The 12,500-nt window shown below is 57.0% G+C and overlaps 1 protein-coding gene across 1 annotated transcript in view; it reads left to right on the top strand.

Moving 5' to 3' along the window:
- Positions 1-12,500, top strand: part of LOC140399931 (calpain-1 catalytic subunit-like) — a 123,585-nt gene that overhangs the window by 41,148 nt on the left and 69,937 nt on the right. Inside the window, exons 4-5 of the mRNA XM_072489415.1 lie at positions 6,607-6,725; positions 6,839-6,972. Coding sequence (XP_072345516.1) covers positions 6,607-6,725; positions 6,839-6,972 — 253 coding nt within the window. The remainder of the gene's footprint in view (positions 1-6,606; positions 6,726-6,838; positions 6,973-12,500) is intronic.

Below are 12,500 nucleotides of genomic sequence, written 5' to 3'. Positions count from 1 at the left end.
TCACAGCTTCCAGAAACCCGTCACCAGCTCAATCTTTGTTTTCAGAATCATTTCTTGTCGGTTGCCCCTGTAGCTTCCTATTCAAATTTCTGCATTCATTGGTGCCGGGCGGTGACCGTTTTGCATTCGGGATTGTTCAAACATTCTTCTGGGTGTAACAGGGATTACAGTAAAACTCACTTTACTCTGTTGCCATGTGTAAGTCTGAGAATGCGCCCTAACAGGTTCAAACACAGCTCCTTCCCCACTGTTACCAGACTCCTAAACAACCCTCTTATGGGGCGGGATTCTCCGACCCCCCCCCCTTGCCGGGTCGGAGAATCGCCAGGGGGGGGGGGGGGGCGGCCCGACGCCTGAGTCCCACATTCTCCCCACTCCGCGTGGGAGTGAGTCCCACATTCTCCCCCACTCCCTGTGGGAGTGAGTCCCACATTCTCCCCCGCTCCCCGTGGGAGAGAGACCCACATTCTCCCCCATTCCCCGTGGGAGCGAGTTCCACATTCTCCCCACTCCCTGTGGGAGCGAGTTCCACATTCTCCCCCATTCCCCGTGGGAGCGAGTTCCACATTCTCCCCACTCCCTGTGGGAGCGAGTTCCACATTCTCCCCCACTCCCTGTGGGAGCGAGTCCCACATTCTCCCCCATTCCCCGTGGGAGCGAGTTCCACATTCTCCCCACTCCCTGTGGGAGCGAGTTCCACATTCTCCCCACTCCCTGAATTCCCCATTGGGTTTATTATTGCTGGTCCCCAGCTTCACACACGATGGGATATTCTCCCTGTCTCTCCTCGATCACGGGAAAATCCCACTATTTCCCTGGCTGGATTCCAATTCCTATCTGTGGAACGTCAATCCGTTGCCATAACCACTGATGCTGCCGTTCCGTGTGTTTGTGTGTGTGAGAGAGTGAGTGTGTCTGTGTGTGTCTGTCTGTCTGCGTGTGTGTCTATGTGTGTGTGTGTGTCTGTGTGTGTGTCTGTGTGTGTGTGTGTGTGTGTGTGGGTGTGTGTGTGTATGTGTCTGTGTGTGTATGTGTCTGTGTGTGTGTGTGTGTGTCTGTCTGTGAATGTATGGGTGTCTGTCTGTATGTGTGTGTGTGAGTGTGTCTGTGTGTATGGGTGCATGTCAGTGTATGGCTGTGTGTCTGTCGTGAGAGAGAATATGTGTGTGTGTGTGAAAGAAAGTGTGTGTCTGTGTGAGTGAGGGAGTGTGTGTGTGTGTGTCTGTCTGTCTGTCTGTGTGTGAGTGTGTGTCTGTGTGTGTGTATGTGCGTGAGAGAGAATGTGTGTGTGTGCGTGAGAGAGTGTGTCTGTGAGTGAGTGTATGTGCGTGAGACAGAATGTGTGTGAGAGAAAGTGTGTGCCTGTGTGTGTGAGTGTGTGTGTGTGTGCGTGAGAGAGAATATGTGTGTGTGTGTGTGTGTGTGAGAGAAAGTGTGTGTCTGTGTGAGTGAGTGAGTGTGTGTGTCTGTGTGTGTGAGTGTGTGTCTGTGTGTGTGTGTGTATGTGCGTGAGAGAGAATGTGTGTGTGTGAGAGAGAATGTGTGTGTGTGTGTGAAAGAAAGTGTGTCTGTGTGAGTGAGGGAGTGTGTGTGTGTGTCTGTCTGTCTGTGTGTGTGAGAGAAAGTGTGTGTCTGTGTGAGTGTGTGTCTGTGTGTGTGTATGTGCGTGAGAGAGAATGTGTGTGTGCGTGAGAGAGAATGTGTGTGTGTGTGAGAGAGAATGTGTGTGTGTGAAAGAAAGTGTGTGTCTGTGTGAGTGAGGGAGTGTGTGTGTGTCTCTGTCTGTGTGTGTGTGTGTGTCTGTGTGTGTGTATGTGCGTGAGAGAGAATGTGTGTGTGTGTGAGAGAAAGTGTGTGTCTGTGTGAGTGAGAGTGTGTGTGTCTGTGTGTGTGTATGTGCGTGAGAGAGAATGTGTGTGTGTGTGAGAGAAAGTGTGTGAGTGTGTGTGTGTCTGTGTGTGTGTGCGTGCTTCGCTCCGAGAGCTGGGACTGTCCCCCTTCGGGGGGCCTCCCCTAACTGACAGGAACAGATTGACCGCAACAGCAGGCCCAGGTGTTGTCACCCTGCGAGAAGCTGGGCCCCTCCCTCTGAGCTGGGCCCGGCCTGGGTGTGAGAGGGCCTCTCCCACCCCTCACAGAACCACCTCCGGCTGCAGCGATGTTACTCCGAGAGGAATGGAGACTGGGGAGAGAGGGGGAGCCCCTGAGGAACGTTCCGCCCTGCTGCGCCTGGCGACAATTTCGCGGGAGGGGCCCACATCAGGCTTTGCGGCGGGCGTGAAACCGGGCGCGAGAGTCACCCGACCCGTGACGGCCATCGCCACCGGGGTCAGGCCGGCCCTGGGCCCGATCCAAGTCACCAGATTTAAACAAAACATGCGAGGCCTAGTTTAGGCCTCTTTCCCTCACCGCCGGGGAGTCACCGTAAGTCACCGGCCAGGCCGGCGATCCCTCAACCGGGCGCCGATTAGTGCTGGTCTCCACGCGATGGCCACTCTGGGGGTCTCAGAGACCATTGGAGCCCCCCACCCTGGGGTGGCCAGGCTGTGTGCCAGGCTGGCACTGCTAAGGGCCTGAATGGGTCATTCCCATGAACGAGGGGGGGGGGGGGTGCATGGTGGGGGACTTTAAGTGGGGGGTGGGTGGGGAGGAAGGGTTGTCATAAAGGTTAGGGGGGGGCTCTTGAAAGGGGGTGGGGGCTGAAAGGGAGGACCATAGTGGGTTTCGGAGGGGGGGCAAAATGCCCATGTGTGTGGGGGTTGGTATTTTCTGTGGGGGGGTGGGGGGGTGGACTCTCAAACTTGTTCAAGATCAGGGACCCCCCCCCTTTTGAAATTTCTAAGTGTGGGTAGACAGGGGAGAGTCGTCCCAATGTCCAAACAAACGGCCTTAGGTGGGCTGCTCTTTCTGAGGGCCAGTGCAGACTCGATGGGCCGAATGGCCGCCTCCTGCGCTGTAAATTCTATAAGGGTGGGTGGGTCCAAGTGTGGATCCCACCCGCAAAACCGGCGGGGTACTTGCTGCCCAAAATGACGGGCCCCGGATCGATGTTTGCCCCCACCCCATCGCCACCCTGAGTGAACTAGGCCTGTGAGCCTGGGACTGGATTACCAGCATCCTCCTCCCAACACCCCAGCCCCGCATGGGCACCAGGCCCGGATAAACTGCAGGTTTCCCCTTGAAATGAAATGAAAATCGCTCATTGTCGCGAGTAGGCTTCAGATGAAGTGACTGGGAAAAGCCCCTAGTCGCCACATTCCGGCGCCTGTTCGGGGAGGCTGGTACGGGAAACCGTAGCAGCTCCCTCCCTTCCCCTCCTCACCCCAAGGCTGGTTGGTCAGTATTTAACTACGATTCCAATAATAGCTCGTACGTCCGTCTCATTTTTGACTTAGTCGACCGCCCCGTGGCACTCAAAGTTTTAACACTGGGCCAGAAAGTCATGTTCGGGACTGGTGATCAACAACTTGGTCAACGGAGCGTCTTCAAGGAGGGTAGAGAGAGGTAGAGAGGCGGAGGGGTTTAGGGAGGCAATTCTAGAGCTCAGGCACCCCCCCGCCCCCCCGGCCAGGCAGCTGAAGGCACGGCCGCCAATGGTGGAGCGATGGGAATGGGGGGGATGCTCGAGAGGCCGGAATGGGAGGAGCGCAGAGATCTCGGAGGGTTGTACAGATTGGAGAGGGGTCAGTACTGAGGAAGCGCTGCACTGTCAGAGGGTCAGTACTGAGGGAGCGCCGCACTGTCAGAGGGTCAGTACTGAGGGAGTGCTGCACTGTCAGAGGGTCAGTACTGAGGGAGCGCCGCACTGTCAGAGGGTCAGTACTGAGGGAGTGCTGCACTGTCAGAGGGTCAGTACTGAGGGAGCGCCGCACTGTCAGAGGGTCAGTACTGAGGGAGTGTTGCACTGTCAGAGGGTCAGTACTGAGGGAGCGCTGCACTGTCAGAGGGTCAGTACTGAGGGAGTGCTGCACTGTCAGATGGTCAGTACTGAGGGAGTGTTGCACTGTCAGAGGGTCAGTACTGAGGGAGTGCTGCTCTGTCAGAGGGTCAGTACTGAGGGAGTGCTGCACTGTCAGAGGGTCAGTATTGAGGGAGCGCTGCACTGTCAGAGGGTCAGTACTGAGGGAGTGCTGCACTGTCGGAGGGTCAGTACTGAGGGAGTGCCGCACTGTCAGAGGGTCAGTACTGAGGGACTCCAGCACTGTCAGAGGGTCAGTACTGAGGGAGCGCCGCACTGTCAGAGGGTCAGTACTGAGGGAGTGTTGCACTGTCAGAGGGTCAGTACTGAGGGAGCGCCGCACTGTCAGAGGGTCAGTACTGAGGGAGTGCTGCACTGTCGGAGGGTCAGTACTGAGGGAGTGCTGCACTGTCAGAGGGTCAGTACTGAGGGAGTGCTGCACTGTCAGAGGGTCAGTACTGAGGGAGTGCCACACTGTCAGAGGGTCAGTACTGAGGGAGTGCAGCACTGTCAGAGGGTCAGCACTGAGGGAGTGCCGCACTGTCAGAGAGTCAGTACGGAGAGAGTGCTGCACTGTCGGAGAGTCAGTATTGAGGGAGTGCTGCACTGTCAGAGGATCAGTACTGAGGGAGCGCCGCACTGTCGGAGGGTCAGTACTGAGGGAGTGCCGCACTGTCAGAGGGTCAGTACTGAGGGACTCCAGCACTGTCAGAGGGTCAGTACTGAGGGAGCGCCGCACTGTCAGAGGGTCAGTACTGAGGGAGTGTTGCACTGTCAGAGGGTCAGTACTGAGGGACTCCTGCACTGTCAGAGGGTCAGTACTGAGGGAGTGCTGCACTGTCAGAGGGTCAGTACTGAGGGACTCCTGCACTGTCAGAGGGTCAGTACTGAGGGAGTGCTGCACTGTCAGAGGGTCAGTACTGAGGGAGCGCCGCACTGTCAGAGGGTCAGTACTGAGGGAGTGTTGCACTGTCAGAGGGTCAGTACTGAGGGAGTGCTGCACAGTCAGTGGGTCAGTACTGAGGGAGCGCCGCACTGTCAGAGGGTCAGTACTGAGGGAGTGTTGCACTGTCAGAGGGTCAGTACTGAGGGAGCGCTGCACTGTCAGAGGGTCAGTACTGAGGGAGTGCTGCACTGTCAGAGGGTCAGTACTGAGGGAGTGTTGCACTGTCAGAGGGTCAGTACTGAGGGAGTGCTGCTCTGTCAGAGGGTCAGTACTGAGGGAGTGCTGCACTGTCAGAGGGTCAGTACTGAGGGAGCGCCGCATTGTCGGAGTGTCAGTACTGAGGGAGTGCCGCACTGTCAGAGGGTCAGTACTGAGGGAGTGCTGCTCTGTCAGAGGGTCACTACTGAGGGAGTGCTGCACTGTCAGAGGGTCAGTACTGAGGGAGTGCTGCACTGTCAGAGGATCAGTACTGAGGGAGCGCCGCACTGTCGGAGGGTCAGTACTGAGGGAGTGCCGCTCTGTCAGAGGGTCAGTACTGAGGGACTCCAGCACTGTCAGAGTGTCAGTACTGAGGGAGCGCCGCACTGTCAGAGGGTCAGTAGTGAGGGAGTGTTGCACTGTCAGAGGGTCAGTACTGAGGGAGTGCTGCACTGTCAGAGGGTCAGTCCTGAGGGAATGCCGCACTGTCAGAGGGTCAGCACTGAGGGAGTGTTGCACTGTCAGAGGGTCAGTACTGAGGGAGTGCTGCACTGTCAGAGGGTCAGTCCTGAGGGAATGCCGCACTGTCAGAGGGTCAGTCCTGAGGGAATGCCGCACTGTCAGAGGGTCAGCACTGAGGGAGTGCCGCACTGTCAGAGGGTCAGTCCTGAGGGAGTGCGACACTGTCAGAGGGTCAGTTACTGAGGGAGTGCCGCACTGTCGGAGGGTCAGTACTGAGGGAGTGCCGCACTGTCAGAGGGTCAGTACTGAGGGACTCCTGCACTGTCAGAGGGTCAGTACTGAGGGAGTGCCGCACTGTCAGAGGGTCAGTACTGAGGGACTCCTGCACTGTCAGAGGGTCAGTACTGAGGGACTCCTGCACTGTCAGAGGGTCAGTACTGAGGGACTCCTGCACTGTCAGAGGATCAGTACTGAGGGACTCCTGCACTGTCAGAGGGTCAGTACTGAGGGACTCCTGCACTGTCAGAGGGTCAGTACTGAGGGACTCCTGCACTGTCGGAGGGTCAGTACTGAGGGACTCCTGCACTGTCAGAGGGTCAGTACTGAGGGACTCCTGCACTGTCAGAGGGTCAGTACTGAGGGACTCCTGCACTGTCAGATGGTCAGTACTGAGGGAGCGCTGCACTGTCAGAGGGTCAGTACTGAGGGAGCGCCGCACTGTCAGACGGTCAGTACTGAGGGAGCGCTGCACTGTCAGAGGGTCAGTACTGAGGGAGCGCTGCACTGTCAGAGGGTCAGTACTGAGGGAGTGCTGCACTGTCAGAGGGTCAGTACTGAGGGAGTGCCGCACTGTCAGAGGGTCAGTACTGAGGGAGCGCCGCACTGTCAGAGGGTCAGTGCTGAGGGAGTGCTGCACTGTCAGAGGGTCAGCATTCGGAGCCGCCCGGTCTGGACACGGCCCTGTACGATGTTGCAGACCCTTCGGCCCATCACCGCCCTGTTGGCCCTTCCTCCCTGACCGTTTGTGCGACGTGTCTTGCAGGTGACTGCTGGCTCCTTGCGGCCATCGCTTCGCTGACGCTGAACGAGAAAATCCTCCACCGGGTGGTGCCCCACGGGCAGAGCTTCCAGCGCCAGTACTGCGGAATATTCCACTTCCAGGTATCCCGGGATTCCGGGGAGGGGGGGGGTGGTGGAGGGAGCGCATTGGGCCGGATCCGCAGCATCATCACCAGCACTACCATCACTCTCTCTCTCTCTCTCTCTGTCCGCAGTTCTGGCAGTTTGGTGAGTGGGTGGACGTGGTGATCGACGACCAGCTCCCGGTGAAGGACGGCAAGCTGGTCTTCGTGCATTCCGCCGCGCGCAACGAGTTCTGGAGCGCGCTGCTGGAGAAAGCCTACGCCAAGTGAGTCGGAGCCCCCCCCCCCCACAAATCCTCACGGGGGGGCCCCCTCCGCCCTTGCCTGCTGAGCGCAGTCTTGAACCGCGCGACCAGACGTCCCCAGAGCCGGACGCTGAGCTCCGATGCGCCTCTTGCCCACCTGATTTTGAACGCTGCCTGGATTAAATCTCCCCTCCTCACCTCTCTCCGCTCCGAGGAGAACGATCCCAGCTCCTCCCGGTGGACACGGTCTCGGTAACCGAAGCCCCTCGCCGAGGCTCCTCCGACGTGCTATGGGACAGAGTTTAGAGAACCCCCAAAAGTGTTTCATGGAGTTCCCCTGACCCACAACTTTTACTAGATTGTGGTATGGGGAGCGCACGGACCACTCTACAGGTGTGGGACAGCAGAAATGGAAAAGTATTTTTCAAAGCAAAACAATGTTTATTCTATGAACTCAAGTTAACCTTTTTAAAACAAACAGTGAACATCTTAGCAACCATCAATTCAAATACAACCCCCAAAGAATACACCACTACGTAATGCTTCCGCTGTCCTTTTAAAATCCAGAAGACTTACCAAAAACATAACCTTTAACAGAAGCACATCAGGTTAAAGTCGCTACTGAGAACATTTATAATTCTGAATTCACCAAATGATCAAGAGAGAGTCTTTTCATGGCAGAGAGAACAGCAGTACACCTGCTCTGTCTGGCTTCAGCTCCAACACTGGAAACGAAATTAAAACAAACCCTGCAGCAAACAGCCTAAAACAAAAGTAAAAAGCTGACAGGCAGCCCAGCTCCACCCACTCTCTGACATCACTGATAAGCACCCATTTCTTAAAGGTACTCTCACTACAGATATTTATATACACACCCATTTATAAACACCCATTTCTTCAAGGTACTCTCGCTACAGATATTTATATACACGCCCATTTATAAACACCCATTTCTTCAAGGTACTCTCACTACAGATATTTATATACACACCCATTTATAAACACCCATTTCTTCAAGGTACTCTCACATGACATACGGCACCTTCCAAACCCGCCACCTCTACCGTCTAGAAGGACGAGGGCAGCAGCAGACGCACGGGGAACACCACCGCCTGCAAGTTCCCCCCCCCCCTCCGAGCCGATCGCCATCCCGACTCGGAAATATATCGGCCGTCCCTTCACTGTGGCTGGGGTCAAAATCGTGGGAACTCCCTCCCTAACCGCGCGGTGGGGGTACCTAAACCACACGGGGACTGCGGCGGGTTGAAGATGGCGGCTCGCCCACCGCCTTCTCGAGGGGGCAATTGGGGAAGGGGCGATAAATATAGCCAGGGACCGTCCACAATCCCGTGAATGGATTAGGAAGAACCTCTCCTCGATATTCTCTCCGCGTCACGTTGCGTTGTGGGCAGTGTGTCTCACGCAGGATTACGTTGGTTTTGCGGGAGTGAGTGGGGGGGGGGGCGGGGCACTTGGGGAGAGGTCCGGCGTCCAGAATGAAAGGGTTAAACGTCCGAGGACAGATTAGTCCAGCTCACGGTGCTAACTTGTCTTTGGAAGGCCTATCCATCGAAAGGCAGGGCAGCCCAAACGGAGATGAGCGAGGCGAGCAAGGAGGAAGTGGGTCTCACCTCCGGGGCTGCTTCTTGCCCTGCGCCAATGTGTCGGCCGCAGTGTGACCTCGCCAGGGACTGGGCAAACCGCTCGCCCCCGCAGGTTTGTTTTCGAGGCGTTAAAAACAAAACAAAATCGCTTCAACAAGCCGCGGAAACACTCGTCCTCCGAGATAACCCAAGTTATGGGGCGAGAATGGAGGCGTTGACCTTGAGTCGGGGGCTCTTTCTAAGAGCCGGTCCAGACTCGATGGGCCGAATGGCCTCCTTCTGCACTGTAAATTCTGTGATAACGATCGTGGCCTCGTGAACAACACTTGTGTCAACGGGTATCGGCTCCAGGGCCTCCAACTCTCTATCTTTGTTCTTTTAAAACTATTTTTATTCAAGGCTTTTTCACATACGTACATAATAAACATCAGATGAACGTTAGATCAACTCAATACTACTTTTCAGCCCCCCCCCCCCCATGACGCCGCCAACACCCCTTCATGTCCGGCCTTCCCAATTTTAAACCCCCACCCTCCCCCGCCTTTGCTGACCCCCACCCCCCAATCCTCCTTGACGAAATCGTCGGAGGGATTCCACCTCCGGGTGAGCCCCTCTACCGCGCCCCCCCCCCCCCCGCCCCCCACAGGGCGATGTTGGCCTTCTCCAGCCTCGGGGGTCCCGCCAGGCCGCGCACCCACACTCCCCGCTGTCGGTGGCCCCGAGTCCCTCCGCCCCAGTTCGATCCGTCCTCCGGGCCTATCGGGGAGTCAAAGGTCAAGACATCGACCTCTCTCTCTCTCACTCCCCCCCCCCCTCCCCCCGCCCTGCACTCCCCGGCCTTCGGACACCCCAAATATCGCCACATCCGGACTGGGGGCCACATCCGGACTCGGGACTGTTGCGTTACGTACTCTGGGATAACACGGGCTGCAACCCGATGCAGCTTTGACCAAAAGATGCTCCAGACGTTGAAGTAAGTTCAGTGTGATTTATTGAACCATTAGCACAGTTCTCTATGAGTTCGACTCTCCTGCTAATCTTGCTATCGTAACTCAGTCTAACTAACCAGTCTGCTCTAAGCCACGTGGTGGGTGTGATGCTTCTAATCTGCCCCTGTCCTACTCTCTAAGTGTCGCCTGTGGAAAGAGACAGAGCATGTGTGCCCTGTCCTTTTATATGGGTTGTGTGCTGCCCCCTTGTGGTAGTGTCACCTCTAGGTGTCTTGACTGCTCATTGGTCGTGTCCTATTCTACGTGTTGATTAGCTGTATGTCTGCATGTCATGACGTCTCTGGTGCTCCCTCTAATGTTTACTTAGTCGTAGTGTATTTACATTAACCCCTTGCGTATTTACAGTGATGCATACCACCCCAGGGACCGCCCCCACACCCTTTTCTGGGCCACGCGCCCCTCCAGGCCCGCCCCACGGATGTCCGCCGCCGTCGCTCCCTTTCCAACAACGGCACGCCAACCGCACCCTTGTCAGCAAACAACCCCCGCGCTGCCCCACTTGCCCTCCGCCATCTTAACCTGATCCACGCACCAGCCTCACCGGAGGAGAGTCACCTTCCCTGGGCGCTCGTGCACCCTTTGCCCCCCCCCCCCCTCCAAACGGCACAACCTTCGGGTGGGGGAAGGACCAATATAATCCCGCCTCGAGCGGGAGTCACCAAACGGGCGGCATGCTCGCTCCATGGCCGCCGCCGGAAGCCCGCTCTGGCGACAGATGCCTCTGAAGGAGATTGCAGACGGGTCTCCCGCCAGCTGTTAGGCGTCCAGTTAACTGCCCGATGAGGCCCGACAGGGGCCTCCAAAGGTGGAGGGAATTCGGGCCGATCCGAGCAGCCACATCTCTCTGGGACCGGGAGATTAATTTTAACAAGGGCAGTGATCACTCGCTACCATCTTATCATTGTGCCCAGGTCCAGTGACCGCTCTCTCTCCGCTGTCAGCTATCTCTATTTGTCTGCGTGCTCCATCTCCCAGTGATACTTGTTTTCACTTTATCTGCTCTGTTTGCCTGTCCGTTTATCAGATAATGTTCATTCGGAGTTATCACACTCTCGCCTTCATTTCCTTTTGCTTCCATCCTTCGCTCTGTCTCTCACTCTTCCTCTGCCCTTCCCTCTCTGCTCCTGTCTCTCTTCCTCCTTCCGTCTCTCCCTCGCTCCCTCTCTCCATCGCTCTCTGCTCCTGTCTCTCTTCCTCCTTCTGTCTCTCTCTCGCTCCCTCTCTCCATCGCTCTCTGCTCCTGTCTCTCTTCCTCCTTCTGTCTCTCCCTCGCTCCATCGCTCTCTGCTCCTGTATCTCTTCCTCCTTCTGTCTCTCTCTCGCTCCCTCTCTCCATTGCTTTCTGCTCCTGTCTCTCTTCCTCCTTCTGTCTCTCTCTCGCTCCCTCTCTCCATTGCTTTCTGCTCCTGTCTCTCTTCCTCCTTCTGTCTCTCTCTCGCTCCCTCTCTCCATCGCTCTCTGCTCCTGTCTCTCTTCCTCCTTCCGTCTCTCCCTCGCTCCCTCTCTCCATCGCTCTCTGCTCCTGTCTCTCCCTCGCTCCCTCTCTCCTTCTGTCTCTCCCTCGCTCCCTCGCTCCTTCTGTCTCTCCCTCGCTCCCTCTCCTTCTGTCTCTCCCTCGCTCCCTCTCTCCTTCTGTCTCTCCCTCGCTCCCTCTCTCCTTCTGTCTCTCCCTCGCTCCCTCTGTTTCTCCCTCGCTCCTTCTGTCTCTCCCTCGCTCCCTCCTTCTGTCTCTCCCTCGCTCCCTCTCTCCATATCTCTCTGCTCCTGTCTCTCGTCCTCCTTCTGTCTTTCCCTCGCTCCCTCTCCTTCTGTCTCTCCCTCGCTCCCTCTCTCCTTCTGTCTCTCCCTCGCTCCCTCTCTCCTCTGTCTCTCCCTCACTCCCTCTTCTTCTGTCTCTCCCTCGCTCCCTCTCCTTCTGTCACTCCCTCGCTCCCTCTCTCCTTTTGTCTCTCCCTCACTCCCTCTTCTTCTGTCTCTCTCTCGCTCCCTCTCCTTCTGTCTCTCCCTCGCTCCCTCTCTCCTTCTGTCTCTCCCTTGCTCCCTCTCCTGTCTCTCTCTCGCTCCCTCTCTCCTTCTGTCTCTCCCTCGCTCCCTCTCCTTCTGTCTCTCCCTCGCTCCCTCTCTCCCTCGCTCCCTCTCTCCTTCTGTCTCTCCCTCGCTCCCTCTCCTTCTGTCTCTCCCTTGCTCCCTCTCTCCTTCTGTCTTTCCCTCGCTCCCTCTCCTTCTGTCTCTCCCTTGCTCCCTCTCTCCTTCTGTCTCTCCCTCGCTCCCTCTTCTTCTGTCTCTCTCTCGCTCCCTCTCCTTCTGTCTCTCTCTCGCTCCCTCTCTCCTTCTGTCTCTCCCTCGCTCCCTCTCTCCTTCTGTCTCTCCCTCGCTCCCTCTCTCCTTCTGTCTCTCCCTCGCTCCCTCTCTCCTTCTGTCTCTCCCTCGCTCCCTCTCTCCTTCTGTCTCTCCCTCGCTCCCTCTCTCCTTCTGTCTCTCCCTCGCTCCCTCTCTCCTTCTGTCTCTCCCTCGCTCCCTCTCTCCTTCTGTCTCTCCCTCGCTCCCTCTCCTTCTGTCTCTCCCTTGCTCCCTCTCTCCTTCTGTCTCTCCCTCGCTCCCTCTCCTTCTGTCTCTCCCTTGCTCCCTCTCTCCTTCTGTCTCTCCCTCGCTTCGTCTCCTTCTGTCTCTCCCTCGCTCCCTCTCCTTCTGTCTCTCCCTCGCTCCCTCTCCTTCTGTCTCTCCCTCGCTCCCTCTCCTTCTGTCTCTCTCTCGCTCCCTCTCCTGTCTCTCCCTCGCTCCCTCTCCTTCTGTCTCCCCCGCGCTCCCTCTCTCCTTCTGTCTCTCCCTCGCTCCCTCTCCTTCTGTCTCTCTCTCGCTCCCTCTCCATATTTCCCTGCTCCTGTCTCTCTTCCTCCTTCTGTCTCTCCCTCTCTCCTTCTGTCTCTCCCTCGCT

Source organism: Scyliorhinus torazame, chromosome 24 (genome assembly GCF_047496885.1).
Source record: "Scyliorhinus torazame isolate Kashiwa2021f chromosome 24, sScyTor2.1, whole genome shotgun sequence".
Taxonomy (NCBI): domain Eukaryota; kingdom Metazoa; phylum Chordata; class Chondrichthyes; order Carcharhiniformes; family Scyliorhinidae; genus Scyliorhinus; species Scyliorhinus torazame.
The sequence above is the reverse complement of the archived record's forward strand: the minus strand, read 5'-3'. Positions and strand labels throughout refer to the sequence as shown.